Here is a 27500-nt window from a genome sequence, read left to right as displayed (position 1 = left end):
GATCAACAACATTGTAGTTACTCCACAATACTAACCTAAATGACAGAGGGAAGAAAGAATCCTGTACATTTTCCAAAACATGCTTCCTGTTTACAACAAGGCACTACAGTAAAACTGCAAAAAATGTGGCAAAGAAATGAACTTTATGTCCTGAATACAAAGCGTTATGTTTGGGGCAAATCCAACACAACACAGAGTACCACTCTCCATATTTTCAAGCATTGTGGTGGCTGCATCATGTTATGGGTATGCTTGTCATCAACAAGGACTAGGGAGTTTTTTAGGATAAAATAAATGTAATAGAGCTAAGCACAGGCAAAACCCTGGAGGAAAACCTGGTTCAGTCTGCTTTTCAACAGACACTGGGAGATTAATTCAACATTCAGCAGGACAATAACCTAAAACACAAGGCCAAATATACACTGGAGTTACTTACCAAGAAGATAATGAATGTTCCTGAGTGGCCTAGTTCTGAAAGTTTTGACTTAAATTGGCTTGAAAATCTATGGCAAGACTAGAAAATGGCTGTCTAGCAATGATTAACCACCAATTAGACAGAGCTCTGACAGAATAAAAAAATAAAAAATAATAAATGAATACATTTGACACTTCTGTATTTCATTTTTAATAAATATTCTCTTTGGCATTTTGTGTAGTTGGGTGGAAAAAAAATATGTTTAATTCATTTTGAATTCAATCTGTAACACAACAAAATGTGGAATAAGTCAAGGGGTATGAATACTTTCTGAAGGCTCTGTGTTTTTTTGTTGGTTAAATAAAATAAATAAATAAAACATTTTCCCAGTTGTCTTCGTCTGAAGGCAGAGATTTTCTGAGAATTGTTTTGAACATCAAACGGAAACGGAAGGCTTCATCAGCACGTCACACACACACACCACTAGGCAATAAGCTGGAGGCAGTACGCATTTGAAAAACATTAACATTAGTGTTTTAATACTATAAGACATGTCTTTGCTTCACAGATCAAATTTGGCCAATTTGATCACCTTTCTTTTCAACACAGACATTTTAATCTCCGTAAATAAATATGACCTTTTGACGCTAGTGTTTTTCACTAATTGCATTATGGAACGTGTGTGTGTGTGTGTGTGTGTGTGTGTGTGTGTGTGTGTGTGTGTGTGTGTGTGTGTGTGTGTCTCTCTCTCTGTGTGTGTGTGTGTGTGCACACCCAAGCCCTGAGCCCTGCCTTCACACACTGTATCATATACAGGCACAGTCATATACAGGACATGCATTACATTACATATGCTGTTTGTTGTGTGTATGTCTTTCCATGGCTTTGCACCCACAGCAGACTAGGCCCAGGTCCAGACAGGGGGCTTGAGTACAGCTGGTGGCTCAGCAAAAGGACCTGGATCCTGGGTAGAAGGAGGAAGGAAGGAGTGGCTGAGCTCCAGACCTCACAATCTGGCAGTGAGGCTCTCTCCTCCTTCCCTTTGGCCCATCGTTGGAGGCTATGCTGGCAAGCACACTGAAGCTCTCCTTCCCTCCCCCCTCTCTCTCCCTTTGGAGCATGGTTGGAGGCTGGCATGCATACTGAAGCTTTCTCTCTATCCCCCCCCCTCCTCTCCCCCCCTCTCTCTCCCTCCCTCCCCTTTTTTCCCTCCCTCCCTCCCTCCCCCTCCTCCCTCTGACCCATGGTTAGAGTCTAGGCTGGCATGCATACTGAAGCTTTCTCTCTATCCCCCCCCCTCCTCTCCCCCCCTCTCTCTCCCTCCCTCCCCTTTTTTCCCTCCCTCCCTCCCTCCCTCCCCCTCCTCCCTCTGACCCATGGTTAGAGTCTAGGCTGGCATGCATACTGAAGCTTTCTCTCTATCCCCCCCCTCTCCCCCCCCCCTCTCTCCCTCCCTCCCCTTTTTTCCCTCCCTCCCTCCCTCCCTCCCTCCCTCCCTCCCCCTCCTCCCTCTGACCCATGGTTAGAGTCTAGGCTGGCATGCATACTGAAGCTACAGTGTTTATTTGATAACAGCTCAGTGAACAGAAGTGGCCTGTCATTTGTTAACAGTTCAGTGTGTTATTATTTTGCGGTAGAATAGGGTAATATAGTATAATAGTACTATAGGGTTAATATAGTATTATAGTAATATAGGGTTAATATAGTATAATAGTAGTATAGGGTTAATATAGTATAATAGTAGTATAGGGTTAATATAGTTTATAGTACTATAGGGTTAATATAGTATAATAGTAGTATAGGGTTAATATAGTATAATAGTAGTATAGGGTTAATATAGTTTATAGTACTATAGGGTTAATATAGTATAATAGTAGTATAGGGTTAATATAGTTTATAGTACTATAGGGTTAATATAGTATAATGGTAGTATAGGGTTAATATAGTATTATAGTAGTATAGGGTTAGGGTTAATATAGTTTATAGTACTATAGGGTTAATATAGTATAATAGTAGTATAGGGTTAATATAGTATAATAGTAGTATAGGGTTAATATAGTTTATAGTACTATAGGGTTAATATAGTATAATAGTAGTATAGGGTTAATATAGTATAATAGTAGTATAGGGTTAATATAGTTTATAGTACTATAGGGTTAATATAGTATAATAGTAGTATAGGGTTAATATAGTATAATAGTAGTATAGGGTTAATATAGTTTATAGTACTATAGGGTTAATATAGTATAATAGTAGTATAGGGTTAATATAGTATAATAGTAGTATAGGGTTAATATAGTTTATAGTAGTATAGGGTTAATATAGTATTATAGTAGTATAGGGTTAATATAGTATTATAGTAGTATAGGGTTAGGGTTAATATAGTTTATAGTACTATAGGGTTAATATAGTTTATAGTACTATAGGGTTAATATAGTATAATAGTAGTATAGGGTTAATATAGTATTATAGTAGTATAGGGTTAGGGTTAATATAGTTTATAGTACTATAGGGTTAATATAGTATAATAGTAGTATATGGTTAATATAGTATAATAGTAGTATAGGGTTAATATAGTATTATAGTAGTATAGGGTTAGGGTTAATATAGTATAATAGTAGTATAGGGTTAATATAGTATAATAGTAGTATAGGGTTAATATAGTATAATAGTACTATAGGGTTAATATAGTATAATAGTAGTATAGGGTTAATATAGTATAATAGTAGTATATGGTTAATATAGTATAATAGTAGTATAGGGTTAATATAGTATAATAGTAGTATAGGGTTAATATAGTATAATAGTAGTATAGGGTTAGGGTTAATATAGTATAATAGTAGTATAGGGTTAATATAGTATTATAGTAGTATAGGGTTAGGGTTAATATAGTATAATAGTAGTATAGGGTTAATATAGTATAATAGTAGTATAGGGTTAATATAGTATAATAGTAGTATAGGGTTAATATAGTATAATAGTAGTATATGGTTAATATAGTATAATAGTAGTATAGGGTTAATATAGTATAATAGTAGTATAGGGTTAATATAGTATAATAGTAGTATAGGGTTAATATAGTATAATAGTAGTATAGGGTTAGGGTTAATATAGTATAATAGTAGTATAGGGTTAATATAGTATTATAGTAGTATAGGGTTAATATAGTATTATAGTAGTATAGGGTTAATATAGTATTATAGTAGTATAGGGTTAGGGTTAATATAGTATAATAGTAGTATAGGGTTAATATAGTATAATAGTAGTATAGGGTTAATATAGTATTATAGTAGTATAGGGTTAGGGTTAATATAGTATAATAGTAGTATAGGGTTAGGGTTAATATAGTATTATAGTAGTATAGGGTTAGGGTTAATATAGTATAATAGTAGTATAGGGTTAGGGTTAATATAGTATAATAGTAGTATAGGGTTAGGGTTAATATAGTATAATAGTAGTATAGGGTTAATATAGTATAATAGTAGTATAGGGTTAATATAGTATTATAGTAGTATAGGGTTAGGGTTAATATAGTATAATAGTAGTATAGGGTTAGGGTTAATATAGTATAATAGTAGTATAGGGTTTATATAGTAACTCCCTAAGTTTGCCCCTCACTCACTCCCTCTCTCTCCATCTTTCTCTAAGTCAGCCCCTCCCACTCTATCTCTCTATTTCTCTATTTCTCCCTAACTCTGTCCCTCGCTCTCTCTGTCTCTGTCTCTCCCTAACTCTGCCCCTCGCTCTCTCTCTCTATCTCTCCCTAACTCTGCCCCTCAGTCTCTCTGTCTCTCCCTAACTCTGCCCCTCGCTCTCTCTGTCTCTCCCTAACTCTGTCCCTCAGTCTCTCTGTCTCTCCCTAACTCTGCCCCTCACTCTCTCTGTCTCTATCTCTCCCTAACTCTGCCTCTCGCTCTCTCTGTCTCTCCCTAACTCTGCCCCTCGCTCTCTCTGTCTCTCCCTAACTCTGTCCCTCTCTGTCTCTGTCTCTCTGTCTCTCCCTAACTCTGTCCCTCGCTCTCTCTGTCTCTCCCTAACTCTGCCCCTCGCTCTCTCTGTCTCTCCCTAACTCTGCCCCTCGCTCTCTCTGTCTCTCCCTAACTCTGTCCCTCAGTCTCTCTGTCTCTCCCTAACTCTGTCCCTCTCTGTCTCTGTCTCTATCTCTCCCTAACTCTGCCTCTCGCTCTCTCTCTCTCCCTAACTCTGCCCCTCGCTCTCTCTGTCTCTCCCTAACTCTGCCCCTCGCTCTCTCTGTCTCTCCCTAACTCTGTCCCTCAGTCTCTCTGTCTCTCCCTAACTCTGTCCCTCTCTCTCTCTGTCACCCGCTCTCTCTGTCTCTCCCTAACTCTGCCCCTCGCTCTCTCTGTCTCTCCCTAACTCTGCCCCTCGCTCTCTCTGTCTCTCCCTAACTCTGCCCCTCGCTCTCTCTGTCTCTCCCTAACTCTGCCCCTCGCTCTCTCTGTCTCTCCCTAACTCTGCCCCTCGCTCTCTCTGTCTCTCCCTAACTCTGTCCCTCAGTCTCTCTGTCTCTCCCTAACTCTGCCCCTCGCTCTCTCTGTCTCTCCCTAACTCTGCCCCTCGCTCTCTCTGTCTCTCCCTAACTCTGTCCCTCAGTCTCTCTGTCTCTCCCTAACTCTGTCCCTCTCTGTCTCTGTCTCTATCTCTCCCTAACTCTGCCTCTCGCTCTCTCTCTCTCCCTAACTCTGCCCCTCGCTCTCTCTGTCTCTCCCTAACTCTGCCCCTCGCTCTCTCTGTCTCTCCCTAACTCTGTCCCTCAGTCTCTCTGTCTCTCCCTAACTCTGTCCCTCTCTCTCTCTGTCACCCGCTCTCTCTGTCTCTCCCTAACTCTGCCCCTCGCTCTCTCTGTCTCTCCCTAACTCTGCCCCTCGCTCTCTCTGTCTCTCCCTAACTCTGTCCCTCAGTCTCTCTGTCTCTCCCTAACTCTGCCCCTCGCTCTCTCTGTCTCTCCCTAACTCTGTCCCTCAGTCTCTCTGTCTCTCCCTAACTCTGTCCCTCAGTCTCTCTGTCTCTCCCTAACTCTGTCCCTCTCTCAATTCAATTAAATTCAATGTAAGGGCTTTATTGTAATTGGAAACACACGTTAACATTTCCAAAGTAAGTGAACTAGACAATAAACAAAAATTAAATTCACAATATAAATTACCAGTGAACTTTACGCTAACAAAAGTTCCAAAATAATACAGAAATTACAAATGTCATTATGTGCAAATAGTTAAAGTACAAAAGGGAAAATAAATAAACATAAATATGGGTTGTATTTAAAATGGTGTTTGTTCTTCACTGGTTGCCCTTATCTTGTGGCAACAGGTCACAATCTTGCTGCTGTGATGGCACACTGTGTTTCACCCAACAGATGTTTGAGTTTATCAAAATTGGATGTGTTTTCTAATTCTTTGTGGGTCTATGGAAATATGTGTCTCTAATATGGACACACATTTGGCAGGAGGTTAGGAAGTGCAGCTCAGTTTCCACCTCATTCTGTGGGCAGTGTGGTCATAGCCTGTCTTCTCTTGAAAACCAGGTCTGCCTACGGCAGCCTTTCTCAATAGCAAGGCTATACTCACTGAGTCTGTACATAGTCAAGCTTTCCTTAAGATTGAGTCAGTCACAGTGGTCAGGTTTTCTGCCACTGTGTACTCTCTGTTTAGGGCCAAATAGCATTCTAGTTTGCTCTGTTTTGTTTTATTGATGAAGTCAATCTCTCCTCCACTTTGAGCCTTGAGAGATTGACATGCATACTATTCATGTTAGCTCTCTGTGTATATTTAAGGGCCAGCCGTGCTGCACTGTTCTGAGCCAATTGTAATTTTCAGACGTCCCTCTTGATGGCACCTGGCCAGACGACTGACCGGTAGTCCAGGTGCGACAAAACTAGGACCCGTAGGACCTGCCTTGTTGATAGTGTTGTTAAGAAGGTAGAAACTAGGACCTGTAGGACCTGCCTTGTTGATAGTGTTGTTAAGAAGGTAGAAACTAGGGCCTGTAGGACCTGCCTTGTTCATAGTGTTGTTAAGAAGGCAGAAACTAGGGCCTGTAGGACCTGCCTTGTTGATAGTGTTGTTAAGAAGGTAGAAACTAGGACCTGTAGGACCTGCCTTGTTGATAGTGTTGTTAAGAAGGTAGAAACTAGGGCCTGTAGGACCTGCCTTGTTGATAGTGTTGTTAAGAAGGTAGAAACTAGGGCCTGTAGGACCTGCCTTGTTGATAGTGTTGTTAAGAAGGTAGAAACTAGGGCCTGTAGGACCTGCCTTGTTGATAGTGTTGTTAAGAAGGTAGAAACTAGGGCCTGTAGGACCTGCCTTGTTGATAGTGCTGTTAAGAAGGTAGAAACTAGGACTTGTAGGACCTGCCTTGTTGATAGTGCTGTAAAGAAGGTAGAAACTAGAGCCTGTAGGACCTGCCTTGTTGATAGTGTTGTTAAGAAGGTAAAAACTAGGACCTGTAGGACCTGCCTTGTTGATAGTGTTGTTAAGAAGGTAGAAACTAGAGCCTGTAGGACCTGCCTTGTTGATAGTGTTGTTAAGAAGGTAGAAACTAGGGCCTGTAGGACCTGCCTTGTTGATAGTGTTGTTAAGAAGGTAGAAACTAGGGCCTGTAGGACCTGCCTTGTTGATAGTGTTGTTGAGAAGGTAGAAACTAGGGCCTGTAGGACCTGCCTTGTTGATAGTGTTGTTAAGAAGGTAGAAACTAGGGCCTGTAGGACCTGCCTTGTTGATAGTGTTGTTAAGAAGGTAGAAACTAGGGCCTGTAGGACCTGCCTTGTTGATAGTGCTGTTAAGAAGGTAGAAACTAGGGCCTGTAGGACCTGCCTTGTTGATAGTGCTGTTAAGAAGGTAGAAACTAGGGCCTGTAGGACCTGCCTTGTTGATAGTGTTGTTAAGAAGGTAGAAACTAGGGCCTGTAGGACCTGCCTTGTTGATAGTGCTGTTAAGAAGGTAGAAACTAGGACCTGTAGGACCTGCCTTGTTGATAGTGTTGTTAAGAAGGTAGAAACTAGGGCCTGTAGGACCTGCCTTGTTGATAGTGTTGTTAAGGTAGAAACTAGGACCTGTAGGACCTGCCTTGTTGATAGTGCTGTTAAGAAGGTAGATTAGCGCTTTATTATGGACATACTTCTCCCAATCTTAGCTACTGTTGTAACAATATGTTTTGACCATGACAGTTTAAATTAGTTGAGGTTTACAGGTTTACAGGTTTAGATGAGGTTTACAATTTCAATAATGATTTGTCCCAAATACAGTGACTTTAATTTTAGAAATACTTAGGACAAACCTATTCCTTGAAGATCAGCTGGAAGGATCTGTGGGCCATGGAAGCGAGGCGGTTGAGCTTTTCCATCAGAGCAACATATGACGTCCTTCCAACACCAGTTAATCTTCACCAATGGTATGGTGAAGATCCGGACTGTGCCCTCTGTTCCATGCCAGCCAACCTCAGGCACATTCTCACAGGGTGTAAAACAAGCCTCGCCCAAGGACGCTACACTTGGCGTCACAACCAAGTCCTTAAAAACCTTGCGTCCGCCCTGGAGGACAAGCGAGCGTCCACCAACTCCCTACCGCCCCCAGCAGCATCACACCCCTTACGAACAAACTTTGTCCGCGAAGGGGCTAAACCACCGAAGAGCGGCTCGACACCATTAGAGTGAGACCAGCTGCGCTTGGCCCGCGACTGGAAAATGCTAACTGACATTGGCCGGCAACTTGTGTTTCCTCCGGAGATCGCAACCACCACCCTAAGACCTGACATGGTGCTCTGGTCCCGTTCGTTCAAGAAGGTCTTCATCATTGAGCTCACAGTACCCTGGGAGGACTCAGTAGATGAGGCTTATGAGCGAAAACATCTGCGCTATGCCGATCTAGCTGCCGAAGCACGGCATCATGGCTGGAACACAGAAGTCCGACCAGTGGAGGTGGGCTGCAGAGGTTTTGTGGCAACATCTACAACCAGACTGCTTAGAGACCTTGGAATTAAGGGCCAGAGCCAGCGTTCGGCAATCAAAGCTGTATCGGAGGCGGCAGAAGGCAGCAGTCAGTGGCTCTGGATGAAGAGGAAAGACCCCAGCTGGGCCCCGAAGTGAGAGGGCCAGGAGGTATGCAGCCAACAATGCTTGACTCAGGGAGGAGGACGCCCCTGCCATGCATAGTCCCATGGGATGTTGGCTATCAACAACAAGGCAACTCCTATGACTAATTGGGAATGGGACGCAAGCGTAGGATTGATCACCTTGTCGCTGGCCGCCTTTGGGGAGGGTGTATAGTGTGAAAGGCCGAAACACCCTAGGAACCAAAGCTACACTACTGACGATGCGCTCCCCAAATTTCACCAGGCTCACTGTTCATTAACTCTTGGAAGTGCTTGCACAAAGGATAGTAACATCTCATCCTGTGTTCTTGGAATCTTGCCACCCATTTTGAAACTAACTGCAGCTCTTTGTTAGGTGTTGCAGTGATTTCACTTGCTTTAGTGGCTGACGTGTATAGTGTTGAGTCATCCGCAAAACTAGACACACTGGCTTTAATCAAAGCCAGTGACATGTCATTAGTAACAAAAAAAAAAAAGTAAGGGGCCTAGACAGCTGCCCTGGGGAATTCCTGATTCTACCTGGATTATGTTGGAGAGGGTTCCATTAAAGAACACCCTCTGTGTTCTGTTAGACAGGTAACTCTTCTTAATCCACAATATTGTAACGATGCACGCTGAGAGTCGGGAAGCAGGAAAGCAGGGAGTGAATACGTTTAATAAATAAACAAACATTAACAAAACAAGAAACACGAACAGTTCACCGACATGAAACAGATACAGAAACAGTAAGGAACCAAAGGCAGGGACATAAATAGGACAGGTAATCAAGGAGGTGATGGAGTCCAGGTGAGTGTCAGTAAGAGCTGGTGCGAGTGACGATGGTGACAGGTGTGTGTAATAATCAGCTGTCTAGTGACCTAGAGAGGGAGAATACATGACAAATATAGCAAAGGTTGTAAATTCTATCTGGATTATTATTATTATGCTTCCATTCTAGAACACCCTCTGTGTTCTGTTAGACAGGTAACTCTTTATCCACAATACAGCAGAGGGTGTAAAGCCATAACACCTACGTTTTTCCAGCAGCCGACCATGATCGATAATGTCAAAAGCCGCACTGAAGTTTAACAAAACAGCTCCCACTATCATCAATTTCTCTCAGCCATTCATCAGTTATTTGTGTAAGTGCTGTGCTTGTTGAATGTCCTTCCCTATAAGAATGCTGAAAATATGTTGTTTGCAGTAAAAATTGTATTATATCTTGTCCAACACAAATTTTCCCCAAAAGTCTACAATTAGAATTTTCCATCCAAGTTATCAGACCCTGGTGGTTTGTTGATAGATAACAAAAAAATAATCACCTCTTCCACAGTGTCTAGATATCATTTATATTTGTATTTATATTTGTGGTTCTGGCAACTGGACCTTTTTTGTAAAACCATTAGGCGGCAGGGTAGCCTAGTGGTTAGAGCATTGGACTAGTAACCGGAAGGTTGCGAGTTCAAACCCCCGAGCTGACAAGGTACAAATCTGTTGTACCCTAATTGGATGGGGACAGAAGTACCAGATCATCAGAAAACAGTAGACATTTGACTTCAGATTCTAGTAGGCCAGGTGTTGCGGAATGTTCCAATTCCCTTGCCAATTTGTTGACAGTGAGCTCCAAAACTATTGGGACACATGTTTTGTTGTTTTGGCTCTGCACTATAGATTTGAAATGATACAATGCCTGTAACGGGTGTCGTCGTCGGATGAGGAGGAATTGGACCAAAGCGCAGCGTGGTAAGTGTTCAGGACTTTTATTGAACTGACCACTGAAACAAAATAACAATAAACTAAACCGAAACAGTCCTGTCAGGTGCAGAACACTAAACAGAACACTAACCCACCAAACATAGGTGGGAAAAAGTTCCCAATCAGAGACAATGATAGTCAGCTGTACCTGATTAGGAACCATACCCGGCCAAAACAAAGAAATAAAAACATGGAAAAAAGAACATAGAAAGCCCAAATCACACCCTGACCAAACCAAAAATAGAGACATAAAAAGCTCTACGGTCAGGGCGTGACAGTACCCCCTCCAAAGGTGCGGACTCCGGCCGCAAAACCTGAACCTATAGGGGAGAGTCTGGGTGGGCATTTTCTCCATGATGGCGGTTCTGGTGCAGGACGTAGACCCCCCTCCACCTCTGGCTTGGCCCACTTAGGTGGCACCTCTAGAGCGGGGACCCTCGTAGCGGGCCCCGGACTGGGAACCCTCGTTGTCGGCCCCGGACTGGAGGGTGCCTCGGAGGCTCCGGACTGGAGGGCGACTCTGGAGGCTCCGGACTGGAGGGCGTCTCTGGAGGCTCTGGACTGGAGGTCGACTCTGGAGGGAGGAGACACAGAGACAGCCTGGTGCGTGGGGCAGCCACAGGGTCCACAGGAGGCCTGGTGCGTAGAGGAAGCACAGGATGAACCGGGCAGTTGGGGAGCACTGGAGCTCTGGTGCGCAGCTTTGGCACCACTCCTCCAGGCTGAATGCCTACTTTAGCCCGGACCCTCCAGAGTGCAGGCACAGTTCGATCCGGGCTGTGGGGGAGCACTGGAGATCTGGTGCTTACCACTCGCACCTCTCCACTTGGCTTAATGCCCACTTTAGCCCGGCATGGGCGGAGCGCAGGCATAGGACGAACTGAACAGTCCCAGCGCACCGGAGACACAGTGCGTAGAGCCGGCGCAGGATACCCTGGGCCGAAACGGCGCACCGGAGACCAAGCGTGCTGAGCTGCCACAATCCGCCCTGGCTGGATGCCCACTCTCGCATGGCACTTGCGGAGGGCTGGCATATAGGGCACCGGGCTATGAGCGCGCCCTGGAGACACCGTGCGCTTTACCGCATAACATGGTGCCTGACCAGTACCACGCTGCCTCCGGCAAGCACGGGGAGTTGGCTCAGGTCTATAGCCCGACTCCGCCAATCTCCCCGTGTACTCCCCCCCAAAAAATGTTGAGGCTGCCTCTCGTGCCTTGCTCACTTGCCTCATATCGCCGCCTCTCAGCCTTAGCTGCCTCCAGTTCCTTCTTCGGGCGGCGATATTCCCCAGCCTGTCTCCACAAGGTCCCTGTCCGTCCAATATCTCCTCCTATGGGGCGGCAGGGTAGCCTAGTGGTTAGAGCGTTGGACTAATAACCGAAAGGTTGCAAATTCAAATCCCTGAGCTGACAAGCTAAAAATCTGTCCTTCAAATTCTTATTTACAATGACGGCCTACCGGGGAACAGTGGGGTTAACTGCCTTGTTCAGGGGCAGAATGTCAAAATGTTTACCATATAAGCTTGGGGATTTGATCCAGCAACCTTTTAGTTACTGGCCCAATGCTCTAACCACTAAGGTGAGAGCTGCAGGAGTTGTGACCCGTTTTTTGTTGGTTGTTTCGTCATAGTTGTGCCTAGGGGCATATGGGGGAGGGAATGATGTCACCTCCAGGTAGGTGTTTTGTCCCCTGTGTGCTGAGGGTGTCTGGTTCTTGTCCAGTTCTGGCATTTCGGTCGCCACAGACTAGTACGTGTCCCTGGGCCTGGAAACGAGAAGCGGCCTGATCTGTGGGGGCGTACAGGTGCAGGTAAAAGTATTCATCCCCCTTGGCGTTTTTCCTATTTTGTTGCATTACAACCTGTAATTTAAATTGATTTTTTGGGGGATTTCATGGACAAACACAAAATAGTCCAAATTAGTGAAGTGAAATAAATAAATAATAATTAACAGAAAAGTGGTGCATATGTATTCACTCCCTTTGCTATGAAGCCCCAAAATAAGATCTGGTGCCACCAATTACCTTCAGAAGTCACATAATTAGTTAAATAAAGTCCACCTGTGTGCAATCTAACTGTCACACAATCTGTCACATGATCTCAATATATATACACCTGTTCTGAAAGGCCCCAGAGTCTACAACACCACTAAGCAAGGGGCAACACCACTAAGCAAGGGGCACCATGAAGACCAAGGAGCTCTCCAAACAGGTCAGGGACAAAGTTGTGGAGAAGTACAGATCACGGTTGGGTTATAAAAAAATATCAGAAACTTTGAACATCCCACGGAGCACCATTAAATCCATTATTTAAAAAATGGCACCACAACAAACCTGCCAAGAGAGGGCCACCCAACAAAACTCACAGACCAGGCAAGGAGGGCATTAATCAGAGAGGCAACAAAGAGACTAAAGATAACCCTGAAGGAGCTTCAAAGCTCCACAGTGAGATTAGAGTGTCTGTACATAGGATCACTTTAAGCCGTACACTCCACTGAGCTGGGCTTTATGGAAGAGTGGCCAGAGAAAAGCCATTGCTTAAAGAAAACAATAAGCAAACACGTATGGTGTTTTCCAAAAGGCATGTGGGGAGACTCCCCAAACATATGGAAGAAGGTACTCTGGTCAGATGAGAATAAAATTTAGCTTTTTGGCCATCAAGGAAAATGCAATGTCTGGCGCAAACCCAACACCTTTCATCACCCCGAGAACACCATCCCCACAGTAAAGCATGGGGGTGGCAGCATCATGCTGTGGGGTTGTTTTTCATTGGCAGGGACTGGGAAACTGGTCAGAATTAAAGCAATGATGGATGGCGCTAAATACAGGGAAATTCTTGAGGGAAACCTGTTTCAGTCTTCCAGAGATTTGAGACTGGGACGGAGGTTCACCTTCCAGGAGGACAATGATCCTAAGCCTACTGCTAAAGCTACACTCGAGTTGTTTAAGGGGAAACATTTAAATATATTGGAATGGCCTAGTCAAAGCCCAGATCTCAATCCAATTGAGAATCTGTGGTATGACTCAAAGATTGCTGTACACCAGCTGAACCCATCCAACTTGAAGGAGCTGGAGCAGTTTTGCCTTGAAGAATGGACAACAATCCCAGTGGCTAGATGTGCCAAGCTTGTAGAGACATACCCCAAGAGACTTGCAGCTGTAATTGCTGCAAAAAGGTGGCTCTACAGAGTATTGACTTTTGGGGGGGTGAATAGTTGTGCACGCTCAAGTTTTCAATTTTTTTGGTCTTATTTCTTGTTTGTTTCACAATAAAGAATATTTTGCATCTTCAAGTGGTAGGCATGTTGTGTAAATCAAATGATACAAACCCCCCAAAAAGCTATTTTAATTCCAGGTTGTAAGGCAACAAAATAGGAGAAATGCCAAGGGGGGTGAATACTTTCACAAGCTACTGTATATAGGGTGTGGCCAGGGTTTGTTTGTGGGGGGGGGGGGGGGGGGGGTTGACTGGTTGGGGTGGGGGTGGGGATGGTGATGCTGTGGTCTGGGTGTAAGTCCTCTTGGCTTGGATCCTCCGGGTGCAGGTCCCCTCGATGAAGGTCTGGGAGGGTCTTGCAGGTCTGGGCGGGGCGATCATCGCTCTGTTGCTCCTGTGCTGAGGGTGCGGTTGAGTCTGATTTATTTTCAAGAGTCCAGGTTGGCACTGTCGCTTTGTAGAGGTTTACCTGGTCGTAGAGGGTAGACATTGGTCATTGGTCACATTGGTCACGGGAAATGCTTGCCGCTCTACGGATGCATGGTGAAATTATTTTCGTGGTAATGGGTTGGGGAATGACTTCCTTCTTATTTCCCTCAGACAGGATGAGAAGGAGAGAAGGAGGAAGGGTGCAAGGGACATGTAGCTTTAGTAAGTCAGAAAACGTTGCCCACAATTTTATTAACAAAGCCCCTGATGCAGAACTGGAGACAGATGGAGGGAGTTAGGGAGGGAGGGAGGGATGGTTGAGTGGATGTGGGGGTGTATTTTATGAGGGGATCATTTGGCATGTGAGTTCCTTTCTCTCCTTCCATCTCCATCCTCCCTCTCACCCTCTCTCTCTAATTCTCTCTCTTTGCCTCACTCTCTCGCTCTCCCTCTATCGCTCTCTCTCTCTCTCCCTCTCCCTATATCTCTCTATCTCTCTCTCTCTTTTCACTCTCTATTTTCACTCTCTCTCTCTGTCTCTCGCTCTCTCTCTCCCTCTCTCTCTCTCCCTCTCCCTCTCTCTCTCTCCCTCTCCCTTTATCTCCCTCTCTCTCCCTCTATCTCGCTCTCTTTCCCCCTCTCCCTATATCTCTCTCCCTCTCTCTCTATCTCCCTCTCCCTCTCCCTATATCTCTCTCTCCCTCTCTCTCTATCTCCCTATATCTCTCCCTCTCCCTATATCTCTCTCTCCCTCTATCTCCCTCTCTCTCTCCCTCCTCCTATCTCTCTCTCTCTCTCTCTGTTTGAGTGCTGTTATTACAGTACAGTGCATTGAAGCACACAGCTATGCCTAATGGAGAAGTGCACACACACACACACACACACACACACACACACACACACACACACACACACACACACACACACACACACACACACACACACACACACACACACACACGCACACAGAGAGAGAGAGAGAGAGACCAGAGGGCTGTCTGTCTTATCTCTGTGGCCAGAATTAGTGGCTCTAGCTGGGAGGGGGGGGGGGGGCTTGTACATTCACCCAGCAGCTTAGAGAAAGGCAGAAGAGAGTGAGAGAGAGAGTGAGAGAGAGAGAGAGAGAGAAAATGAGCTACAGGACAAAATAAAATGATCAATGATCAAATTATCAAATATACAGACAACAAATTCCAATTGGCTATACTAAAACTCTTTAACATCATCCTTAGCTCTGGCATCTTCCCCAATATTTGGAACCAAGGACTGATCACCCCAATCCACAAAAGTGGAGACAAATTCAACCCCAACAACTATCGTGGGATATGCGTCAACAGTAGCCTTGGGGAAATCCTCTGCATTATCATTAACAGCAGACTTGTACATTTCCTCAATGAAAACAATGTACTGAGCAAATGTCAAATTTGCTTTTTACCAAATTACCGTACAACAGACCATGTATTCACCCTGCACACCCTAATTGACAAACAAACAAACCAAAACAAAGGCAAAGTCTTCTCATGCTTTGTTGATTTCAAAAAAGCCTTCGACTCAATCTGGCATGAGGGTCTGCTATACAAATTGATGGAAAGTGGTGTTGGGGGAAAAACATACGACATTATAAAATCCATGTACACAAACAACAAGTGTGCGGTTAAAATTGGCAAAAAACACAGACATTTCTTCCCACAGGGTCGTGGGGTGAGACAGGGATCCAGCTTAAGCCCCACCCTCTTCAACATATATATCAACGAATTGGCGCGTGCACTAGAAAAGTCTGCAGCACCCGGCCTCACCCTACTAGAATCCGAAGTCAAATGTCTACTGTTTGCTGATGATCTGGTGCTTCTGTCACCAACCAAGGAGGGCCTACAGCAGCACCTAGATCTTCTGCACAGATTCTGCCAGACCTGGGCCCTGACAGTAAATCTCAGTAAGACCAAAATAATGGTGTTCCAAAAAAGGTCCAGTCGCCAGGACCACAAATACAAATTCCATCTAGACACCGTTGCTCTAGAGCACACAAAGAACTATACATACCTTGGCCTAAACATCAGCGCCACAGGTAACTTCCACAAAGCTGTGAACGATCTGAGAGACAAGGCAAGAAGGGCATTCTATGCCATCAAAAGGAACATAAAATTCAACATACCAATTAGGATCTGGCTAAAAATACTTGAATCAGTTATAGACCCCATTGCTCTTTATGGTTGTGAGGTCTGGGGTCCGCTCACCAACCAAGACTTCACAAAATGGGACAAACACCAAATTGAGACTCTGCACGCAGAATTCTGCAAAAATATCCTCCGTGTACAACGTAGAACACCAAATAATGCATGCAGAGCAGAATTAGGCCGATACCCACTAATTATCAAAATCCAGAAAAGAGCCATTCAATTCTACAACCACCTAAAAGGAATCGATTCCCAAACCTTCCATAACAAAGCCATCAGCTACAGAGAGATGAACCTGGAGAAGAGTCCCCTAAGCAAGCTGGTCCTGGGGCTCTGTTCACAAACACAAACAAACCCCACAGAGCCCCAGGACAGCAGCACATTTAGACCCAATCAAATCATGAGAAAACAAAAAGATAATTACTTGACACATTGGAAATAATTAACAAAACAACAGAGAAAACTAGAATGCTATTTGGCCCTAAACAGAGAGTACACAGCGGCAGAATACCTGTCCACTGTGACTGACCCAAACTTAAGGAAAGCTTTGACTATGTACAGACTCAGTGAGCATAGCCTTGCTATTGAGAAAGGCCGCCGTAGGCAGACATGGCTCTCAAGAGAAGACAGGCTATGTGCACACTGCCCACAAAATGAGGGGGGAACTAAGCTGCACTTCCTAACCTCCTGTCCAATGTACGACCATATTAGAGAGACATATTTCCCTCAGATTACACAGACACACAAAGAATTTGAAAACAAATCCAATTTTGATAAACTCCCATATCTATTGGGTGAAATACCACAGTGTGCCATCACAGCAGCAAGATTTGTGACCTGTTGTCACAAGAAAAGGTCAACCAGTGAACAACAAACACCATTGTAAATACAACCCATATTTATGCTTATTTATTTTATATTGTGTCCTTTAACCATTTGTACATTGTTAAAACACTGTATATATATAATATGACATTTGTAATGTCTTTATTGTTTTGAAACTTCTGTATGTGTAATGTTTACTGTTAATTTTTATTGTTTATTTCACTATTGTATATTATCTACCTCACTTGCTTTGGCAATGTTAACAAATGTTTCCCATGCCAATAAAGCCCCTTGAATTGAATCGAATTGAACCCCCCCCCTTATCACTCTCAAATCTCAATACTTTATTTTTCCATACTCCTCTCTTTCTCCTTTTCCCACTCCTTGTAGTCCTCATCTTATATCTTCCCTTGTCTCCTGTTTCCACTGGAAGACTGAGTCAGCTTGGTTCCACTTCAATGTTGATTAGAGAATCTTGACTCGGGCAGAGACACACTGTCAGCCTGCCACCACTGTAGAGAACCTAACAGACAACCCAGTATCTATATAAACCACTACTGTAGAGACCCTAACAGACAACCCAGTATCTATATAAACCACTACTGTAGAGAACCTAACAGACAACCCAGTATCTATATAAACCACTACTGTAGAGAACCTAACAGACAACCCAGTATCTATATAAACCACTACTGTAGAGAACCTAACAGACAACCCAGTATCTATATAACTGAGTTTGGTTGAGCTTCCCACTTGCTGCTGTTGAAGAACACTTGATTCATTAAATGTGATTTGTTTCCCACAAGATGGACAGTTTTCCCCTTCTCTACTCTCTCTAGGTGACCAGCAAAGACCGTCACCCACCCCAGCTCCGTCCCAGACCCCCAGAACTCTGCTCCCCAGCCAGTCAGCGCTGCGTGCTCCTGGGTTCAGCTCTGTGTGTCTCCCCCCTGGAGCTCCTGGAGCTGGACGTCTGGCTGCGTTCGGGTTCATACGGAGCTCCAGTGTCTCATCTGTGTCCTCTCTCCACTCTGTTGAGAGCTCCCCGTCAGACCCCTGTCGACGTGAGTACCTCATCTATGTATCTATCTATCTATCTATCTATCTATCTATCTATCTATCTATCCTGACAGCACACAGTCTGACCCCTGTCTATGTGAGTAAATCTCTGTATCTACATTTAAGTCATTTAACAGACTCTCTTATCCAGAGAGACTTACAGTAGTGAGTCATTTAGCAGACTCTCTTATCCAGAGAGACTGGCAGTAGTGTCATTTAACAGACTATCTTATCCAGAGAGACTTACAGTACAATCCTTTCTGAGTCACACAGGATATCTCTCTCCATCATTCCATCTCTCTATCATTCCATCTCTCTAATCATTCCATCTCTTTATCATTCCATCTCTCTATCCTTTCTGAGTCACACAGGATATCTCTCGCTATCATTCCATCTGTCTATCCTTTCTGAGTCACACAGGATATCTCTCGCTATCATTCCATCTGTCTATCCTTTCTGAGTCACACAGGATATCTCTCGCTATCATTCCATCTCTCTATCCTTTCTGAGTCACACAGGATATCTCTCTATCATTCCATCTCTCTATCCTTTCTGAGTCACACAGGATATCTCTCTATCATTCCATCTCTCTATCCTTTCTGAGTCACACAGGATATCTGTCTATCATTCCATCTCTCTATCCTTTCCAGTTACAGTGTAATTATTGTACTATAACAGGCAAATCCTTTCTGTCTTTCTATCCCGCTGTTTCTTTCTCTTCACATTCTCTCTCTCCATGTGTAATGTGATGTATTGAGTGTGTGCTTAAACAGGTAGTCACTGTACCTCTTGACAGTAAATCCTCTTAACAGGTAGTCACGGTACCTCTTGACAGTAAATCCTCTTAACAGGTAGTCACTGTGCCTCTTGACAGTAAATCCTCTTAACAGGTAGTCACTGTGCCTCTTGATTGACAGTAAATCCTCTTAACAGGTAGTCACGGTACCTCTTGACAGTAAATCCTCTTAACAGGTAGTCACGGTACCTCTTGACAGTAAATCCTCTTAACAGGTAGTCACGGTACCTCTTGACACTAAATCCTCTTAACAGTCATTAACACTGTGGCGGCAGAGAGTTAATCAAATGGTCTGACTGCACAGAGGTGATTGGGAAGAAGGGTCACAACAGGGGACCAGCGTGTGTGTGTGTGTGTGTGTGTGTGTGTGTGTGTGTGTGTGTGTGTGTGTTGGGGGAAAGGGGGTGCACCTGAGCTCCGTTAGCCACGGCTAGTTAATCAAATCTTCCTCTTCCTGCTCAAGTTTTGTTTGCCTTCTCAAACAGCTACAACTGTAGACTCAGTCACACATCAAGGCGTGGGTTGAGTGCGTGTGGTTGCTCCTAGACATTTCCAATTCACAATAACAGCACTTACAGTTGACGAACTGACTTGTTTGAAAAGGTGGCATCCTGTGACGGTGCCACGTTGAAAGTCACCAAGCTCTTCAGTAAGGACCATTCTACTGACAATGTTTGTCTATGGAGATTGCATGGCTGTGTGCTCGATTTTATACACCTTTCAGCGACGGCTGTGGCTGAAATAGCCAAATCCACTCATTTGAACCGGCGTCCACATACTTTTGTAAATATAGTGTATTTTTTTGTTCGGTATAACAATTACTGGGAAACAATAGATCACAAAAAAACAACTAATTGGGAAACCAGGCCTGGTATTCATAGCTGGCTTTCAAAGTAATTATTAATTATTAAATAGCTATTTAGCTTTTAAAAATCATATCCAACAGTAATATCTAGAAATCCAGGGATTTGAAAAAAGTGTCATTGTATGCTGTCCATTCATGTTTTGGATCACTCCACAGCCTCCTGGGAGGATCTAGATCAATCCATCAAATCACACGTATTTATCACATGTCCTAGGGCTCAGATCCTCAGAGTGAGAGAAAGACAGACTGACAGACAGACAGACAGACAGACAGACAGACAGACAGACAGACAGACAGACAGACAGAAAAAGAAAAAAAAGAGAGAATTAGAGAGAGAATTAGAGAGAGAATTAGAGAGAGAATTAGAGAGAGAATTAGAGAGAATTAGAGAGAGAGAATTAGAGAGAGAATTAGAGAGAGAATTAGAGACAGAATTAGAGAGAGAGAATTAGAGAGAGAGAATTAGAGAGAGATAATTAGAGAGAGAGAATTAGAGAGAGAATTAGAGAGAGAGAATTAGAGAGAGAGAATTAGAGAGAGAATTAGAGAGAGAATTAGAGAGAGAGAATTAGAGAGAAAGAATTAGAGAGAGATAATTAGAGAGAGAGAATTAGAGAGAGAGAATTAGAGAGAGCATTAGAGAGAGAGAATTACAGCCTCCACATTGACTCTGTACCGTAACACCCTGTATATAGCCTCCACATTGACTCTGTACCTGTACCCCCCTGTATATAGTCTCCACATTGACTCTGTCCCGTAACACCCTGTATATAGCCTCCACCTTGACTCTGTACCGTAACACCCTGTATATAGCCTCCACATTGACTCTGTACCGTAACACCCTGTACATAGCCTCCACATTGACTCTGTACCGTAACACCCTGTATATAGTCTCCACATTGACTCTGTACCGTAACACCCTGTGTATAGCCTCCACATTGACTCTGTACCGTAACACCCTGTATATAGCCTCCACCTTGACTCTGTACCGTAACACCCTGTATATAGCCTCCACATTGACTCTGTACCGTAACACCCTGTATATAGTCTCCACATTGACTCTGTCCCGTAACACCCTGTATATAGCCTCCACATTGACTCTGTACCGTAACACCCTGTATATAGCCTCCACATTGACTCTGTACCGTAACACCCTGTATATAGCCTCCACATTGACTCTGTACCGTAACACCCTGTATATAGCCTCCACATTGGCTCTGTACCGTAACATCCTCTATATAGCCTCCACATTGACTCTGTCCCGTAACACCCTGTATATAGCCTCCACATTGACTCTGTACCGTAACACCCTGTGTATGGTCTCCACATTGACTCTGTACCGTAACACCCTGTATATAGCCTCCACATTGACTCTGTACCGTAACACCCTGTGTATAGCCTCCACATTGACTCTGTACCGTAACACCCTGTATATAGTCTCCACATTGACTCTGTACCGTAACACCCTGTATATAGCCTCCACATTGACTCTGTACCGTAACACCCTGTGTATAGCCTCCACATTGACTCTGTACCGTAACACCCTGTATATAGCCTCCACATTGACTCTGTACCGTAACACCCTGTATATAGCCTCCACATTGACTCTGTACCGTAACACCCTGTATATAGCCTCCACATTGACTCTGTACCGTAACACCCTGTATATAGCCTCCACATTGACTCTGTACCGTAACACCCTGTATATAGCCTCCACATTGACTCTGTACCGTAACACCCTGTATATAGCCTCCACATTGACTCTGTACCGTAACACCCTGTATATAGCCTCCACATTGACTCTGTACCGTAACACCCTGTGTATAGCCTCCACATTGACTCAGTACCGGTACCCCCTGTATATAGCCTCCACATTGACTCTGTACCGTAACACCCTGTGTATAGCCTCCACATTGACTCTGTACTGGTACCCCCTGTATATAGCCTCCACATTGACTCTGTACCGTAACACCCTGTATATAGCCTCCACATTGACTCTGTACCGTAACACCCTGTATATAGCCTCCACATTGACTCTGTACCGTAACACCCTGTGTATAGCCTCCACATTGACTCAGTACCGGTACCCCCTGTATATAGCCTCCACATTGACTCTGTACCGTAACACCCTGTGTATAGCCTCCACATTGACTCTGTACCGTAACACCCTGTGTATAGTCTCCACATTGACTCTGTACCGTAACACCCTGTATATAGCCTCCACATTGACTCTGTACCGTAACACCCTGTATATAGCCTCCACATTGACTCTGTACCGTAACACCCTGTATATAGCCTCCACATTGACTCTGTACCGTAACACCCTGTGTATAGCCTCCACATTGACTCAGTACCGGTACCCCCTGTATATAGCCTCCACATTGACTCTGTACCGTAACACCCTGTGTATAGCCTCCACATTGACTCTGTACCGTAACACCCTGTGTATAGTCTCCACATTGACTCTGTACCGTAACACCCTGTGTATAGTCTCGTTACTGTTATTTCATTATTGCTCCTTAATTATTTGTTATTTTTCTTCTTTATTTTTATTGATTATTATAATTTTTTTTAACTTCAGTTTATTTTAGTAAATTCTTCCTTAACTCTTATTTTTCTTAAATCTGCATTGTTGGTGAAGGGCTGGTCAGTCAGCATTTCACTGTGAGGTCTACACCTGTTGGTTAATAAGGGCTGGTCAGTCAGCATTTCACTGTGAGATCTACACCTGTTGGTTAAGGGCTGGTCAGTCAGCATTTCACTGTGAGGTCTACACCTGTTGGTTAAGGGCTGGTCAGTCAGCATTTCACTGTGAGGTCTACACCTGCTGGTTAAGGGCTGGTCAGTCAGCATTTCACTGTGAGGTCTACACCTGTTGGTTAAGGGCTGGTCAGTCAGCATTTCACTGTGAGGTCTACACCTGCTGGTTAAGGGCTGGTCAGTCAGCATTTCACTGTGAGGTCTACACCTGTTGGTTAAGGGCTGGTCAGTCAGCATTTCACTGTGAGGTCTACACCTGTTGGTTAAGGGCCGGTCAGTCAGCATTACACTGTGAGGTCAGTCAGCATTTCACTGTGAGGTCAGTCAGCATTTCACTGTGAGGTCTACACCTGTTGGTTAAGGGCTGGTCAGTCAGCATTTCACTGTGAGGTCTACACCTGTTGGTTAAGGGCTGGTCAGTCAGCATTACACTGTGAGGTCAGTCAGCATTTCACTGTGAGGTCAGTCAGCATTTCACTGTGAGGTCAGTCAGCATTTCACTGTGAGGTCAGTCAGCATTTCACTGTGAGGTCAGTCAGCATTTCACTGTGAGGTCAGTCAGCATTTCACTGTGAGGTCAGTCAGCATTTCACTGTGAGGTTGTATTTGGCTCAAATGTAGATTTGATTTGATGTCGTTTACCAATAACATGGTCTGACGGTGAAGTGGACTCAGTATTAATATCCCAGAAGAAAGACATTTTAGTAGAACGTTAGCAAAAAATAGATAAGATCTTGCTACCAGTTGCTACTGCTGTAGTTGTGGGAAAATCACCCTGATTAATTCTATAGTCATATCACAGTTTACTTATTTACACTTCCCTATAACTACACCGAAAATGTTCCACTTTATTTGGAACGGGAGAACCATACAAAATGAAATGGGCCTATTTATATAATGAAAATGAATTCAGAGGGCTGAAATGATTAAATATTAAAGCATTAGACCACTAAAGGCGTCAGTCGTACAGAAGTTAGACGTAAATCCGAACTGGTTCTCTAGCAGATTAGTAAAAAATGGCTCACCCCAATTATCCCACTATTTTTTTTTTAAACAATCCATAGAAAGCTGGTTGACAGTTGGTTAACAGTTGGTTAACAGTTGGTTAACAGTTGGTTAACAGTTGGTTAACTGGTTACCAGTTAAATCCAGCAGAAAAGACAGAACAAATAGTACAACAAATATACTAATTGATAAAAAATAAAAAATAAAAAGTAAAACATGTTTTGGATTTTTTTTTTTAAATGGTATAATCTTTTTTGAATGATATCATAAATAAGACTGGTGGAGTTATGATGTCACACATACAGCTAAAACAAGTTTATGGGAATTAGACATTCAAACTGGATGGCGTTAGGAGATAGATGGGAGGGGTTGAGGGGAGCTGAAGGACTGGATGGCGTTAGGAGATAGATAGGAGGGGTTGAGGGGAGCTGAAGGACTGGATGGCGTTAGGAGATAGATGGGAGGGGTTGAGGGGAGCTGGGACTGGATGGCGTTAGGAGATAGATGGGAGGGGTTGAATGGAGCTGAAGGAAGGGACTGGATGGTGTTAAGAGATAGATGGCAGGGGTTGAATGGAGCTGGGACTGGATGGCGTTAGGAGATAGATGGGAGGGGTTGAATGGAGCTGAAGGATGGGACTGGATGGTGTTAAGAGATAGATGGGAGGGGTTGAGGGGAGCTGAAGGATGGGACTGGATGGCGTTAGGAGATAGATGGGAGGGGTTGAGGGGAGCTGAAGGACTGGATGGCGTTAGGAGATAGATGGGAGGGGTTGAGGGGAGCTGAAGGACTGGATGGTGTTAGGAGATAGATGGGAGGCGTTGAGGGGAGCTGAAGGATGGGACTGGATGGTGTTAGGAGATAGATAGGAGGGGTTGAGGGGAGCTGAAGGACTGGATGGTGTTGGGAGGGGTTGAGGGGAGCTGAAGGACTGGATGGTGTTAGGAGATAGATGGGAGGGGTTGAGGGGAGCTGAAGGACTGGATGGTGTTAGGAGATAGATGGGAGGGGTTGAGGGGAGCTGAAGGATGGGACTGGATGGTGTTAGGAGATAGATAGGAGGGGTTGAGGGGAGCTGAAGGACTGGATGGTGTTAGGAGATAGATGGGAGGGGTTGAGGGGAGCTGAAGGACTGGATGGTGTTAGAGGAGATAGATGGGAGGGGTTGAGGGGAGCTGAAGGACTGGATGGTGTTAGGAGATAGATGGGAGGGGTTGAGGGGAGCTGAAGGATGGGACTGGATGGCGTTAGGAGATAGATGGGAGGGGTTGAGGGGAGCTGAAGGACTGGATGGCGTTAGGAGATAGATGGGAGGGGTTGAGGGGAGCTGAAGAATGGGACTGGATGGTGTTAGGAGATAGATGGGAGGGGTTGAGGGGAGCTGAAGGACTGGATGGTGTTAGAGGAGATAGATGGGAGGGGTTGAGGGGAGCTGAAGGACTGGATGGTGTTAGGAGATAGATGGGAGGCGTTGAGGGGAGCTGAAGGATGGGACTGGATGGTGTTAGGAGATAGATAGGAGGGGTTGAGGGGAGCTGAAGGACTGGATGGTGTTGGGAGGGGTTGAGGGGAGCTGAAGGACTGGATGGTGTTAGGAGATAGATGGGAGGGGTTGAGGGGAGCTGAAGGACTGGATGGTGTTAGGAGATAGATGGGAGGGGTTGAGGGGAGCTGAAGGATGGGACTGGATGGTGTTAGGAGATAGATAGGAGGGGTTGAGGGGAGCTGAAGGACTGGATGGTGTTAGGAGATAGATGGGAGGGGTTGAGGGGAGCTGAAGGACTGGATGGTGTTAGAGGAGATAGATGGGAGGGGTTGAGGGGAGCTGAAGGACTGGATGGTGTTAGGAGATAGATGGGAGGGGTTGAGGGGAGCTGAAGGATGGGACTGGATGGCGTTAGGAGATAGATGGGAGGGGTTGAGGGGAGCTGAAGGACTGGATGGCGTTAGGAGATAGATGGGAGGGGTTGAGGGGAGCTGAAGAATGGGACTGGATGGTGTTAGGAGATAGATGGGAGGGGTTGAGGGGAGCTGAAGGACTGGATGGTGTTAGAGGAGATAGATGGGAGGGGTTGAGGGGAGCTGAAGGACTGGATGGTGTTAGGAGATAGATAGGAGGGGTTGAGGAGGGCTGAAGGACTGGATGGTGTTAGGAGATAGATGGGAGGGGTTGAGGGGAGCTGAAGGACTGGATGGTGTTAGGAGATAGATAGGAGGGGTTGAGGGGAGCTGAAGGACTGGATGGTGTTAGGAGATAGATAGGAGGGGTTGAGGGGAGCTGAAGGACTGGATGGTGTTAGGAGATAGTTAGGAGGGGTTGAGGGGAGCTGGAGGACTGGATGGTGTTAGGAGATAGATGGGAGGGGTTGAGGGGAGCTGAAGGACTGGATGGTGTTAGGAGATAGATGGGAGGGGTTGAGGGGAGCTGAAGGACTGGATGGTGTTAGGAGATAGATGGGAGGGGTTGAGGGGAGCTGAAGGACTGGATGGCGTTAGGAGATAGATGGGAGGGGTTGAGGGGAGCTAAAGGACTGGATGGTGTTAGGAGATAGATGGGAGGGGTTGAGGGGAGCTGAAGGACTGGATGGTGTTAGGAGATAGATGGGAGGGGTTGAGGGGAGCTGAAGGACTGGATGGTGTTAGGAGATAGATGGGAGGGGTTGAGGGGAGCTGAAGGACTGGATGGTGTTAGAGGAGATCGATGGGAGGGGTTGAGGGGAGCTGAAGGACTAGATGGTGTTAGGAGATAGATGGGAGGGGTTGAGGGGAGCTGAAGGACTGGATGGTGTTAGGAGATAGATGGGAGGGGTTGAGGGGAGCTGAAGGACTGGATGGTGTTAGAGGAGATAGATGGGAGGGGTTGAGGGGAGATGAAGGACTGGATGGTGTTAGGAGATAGATAGGAGGGGTTGAGGGGAGCTGAAGGACTGGATGGTGTTAGGAGATAGATGGGAGGGGTTGAGGGGAGCTGAAGGACTGGATGGTGTTAGGAGATAGATGGGAGGGGTTGAGGGGAGCTGAAGGACTGGATGGTGTTAGGAGATAGATGGGAGGGGTTGAGGGGAGCTGAAGGACTGGATGGTGTTAGGAGATAGATGGGAGGGGTTGAGGGGAGCTGAAGGACTGGATGGTGTTAGGAGATAGATGGGAGGGGTTGAGGGGAGCTGAAGGACTGGATGGTGTTAGGAGATAGATAGGAGGGGTTGAGGGGAGCTGAAGGATGGGACTGGATGGTGTTAGGAGATAGATGGGAGGGGTTGAGGGGAGCTGAAGGACTGGATGGTGTTAGAGGAGATAGATGGGAGGGGTTGAGGGGAGCTGAAGGACTGGATGGTGTTAGGAGATAGATAGGAGGGGTTGAGGGGAGCTGAAGGACTGGATGGTGTTAGGAGATAGATGGGAGGGGTTGAGGGGAGCTGAAGGACTGGATGGTGTTAGGAGATAGATGGGAGGGGTTGAGGGGAGCTGAAGGACTGGATGGTGTTAGGAGATAGATGGGAGGGGTTGAGGGGAGCTGAAGGACTGGATGGTGTTAGGAGATAGATAGGAGGGGTTGAGGGGAGCTGAAGGACTGGATGGTGTTAGGAGATAGATAGGAGGGGTTGAGGGGAGCTGAAGGACTGGATGGTGTTAGGAGATAGATGGGAGGGGTTGAGGGGAGCTGAAGGACTGGATGGTGTTAGGAGATAGATGGGAGGGGTTGAGGGGAGCTGAAGGACTGGATGGCGTTAGGAGATAGATGGGAGGGGTTGAGGGGAGCTGAAGTACTGGATGGTGTTAGGAGATAGATGGGAGGGGTTGAGGGGAGCTGAAGGACTGGATGGTGTTAGGAGATAGATGGGAGGGGTTGAGGGGAGCTGAAGGACTGGACGGTGTTAGGAGATAGATGGGAGGGGTTGAGGGGAGCTGAAGGACTGGATGGTGTTAGAGGAGATAGATGGGAGGGGTTGAGGGGAGCTGAAGGACTGGATGGTGTTAGGAGATAGATGGGAGGGGTTGAGGGGAGCTGAAGGACTGGATGGTGTTAGGAGATAGATGGGAGGGGTTGAGGGGAGCTGAAGGACTGGATGTTGTTAGGAGATAGATGGGAGGGGTTGAGGGGAGCTGGGACTGGATG

At 45.3% G+C, this 27500-nt stretch overlaps 1 protein-coding gene across 1 annotated transcript in view; it reads left to right on the top strand.

The window, feature by feature from the left end:
- Nucleotides 1-27500, top strand: part of mtus2a (microtubule associated tumor suppressor candidate 2a) — a 146983-nt gene that overhangs the window by 48947 nt on the left and 70536 nt on the right. The window contains exon 4 of the mRNA XM_036967473.2: nucleotides 17738-17962. Coding sequence (XP_036823368.2) covers nucleotides 17738-17962 — 225 coding nt within the window. The remainder of the gene's footprint in view (nucleotides 1-17737; nucleotides 17963-27500) is intronic.

This window comes from Oncorhynchus mykiss, chromosome 29, assembly GCF_057628025.1.
Source record: "Oncorhynchus mykiss isolate SJ-2025 chromosome 29, ASM5762802v1, whole genome shotgun sequence".
NCBI classification, from domain to species: domain Eukaryota; kingdom Metazoa; phylum Chordata; class Actinopteri; order Salmoniformes; family Salmonidae; genus Oncorhynchus; species Oncorhynchus mykiss.
This window is presented reverse-complemented; position numbering and strand designations above follow the sequence as displayed.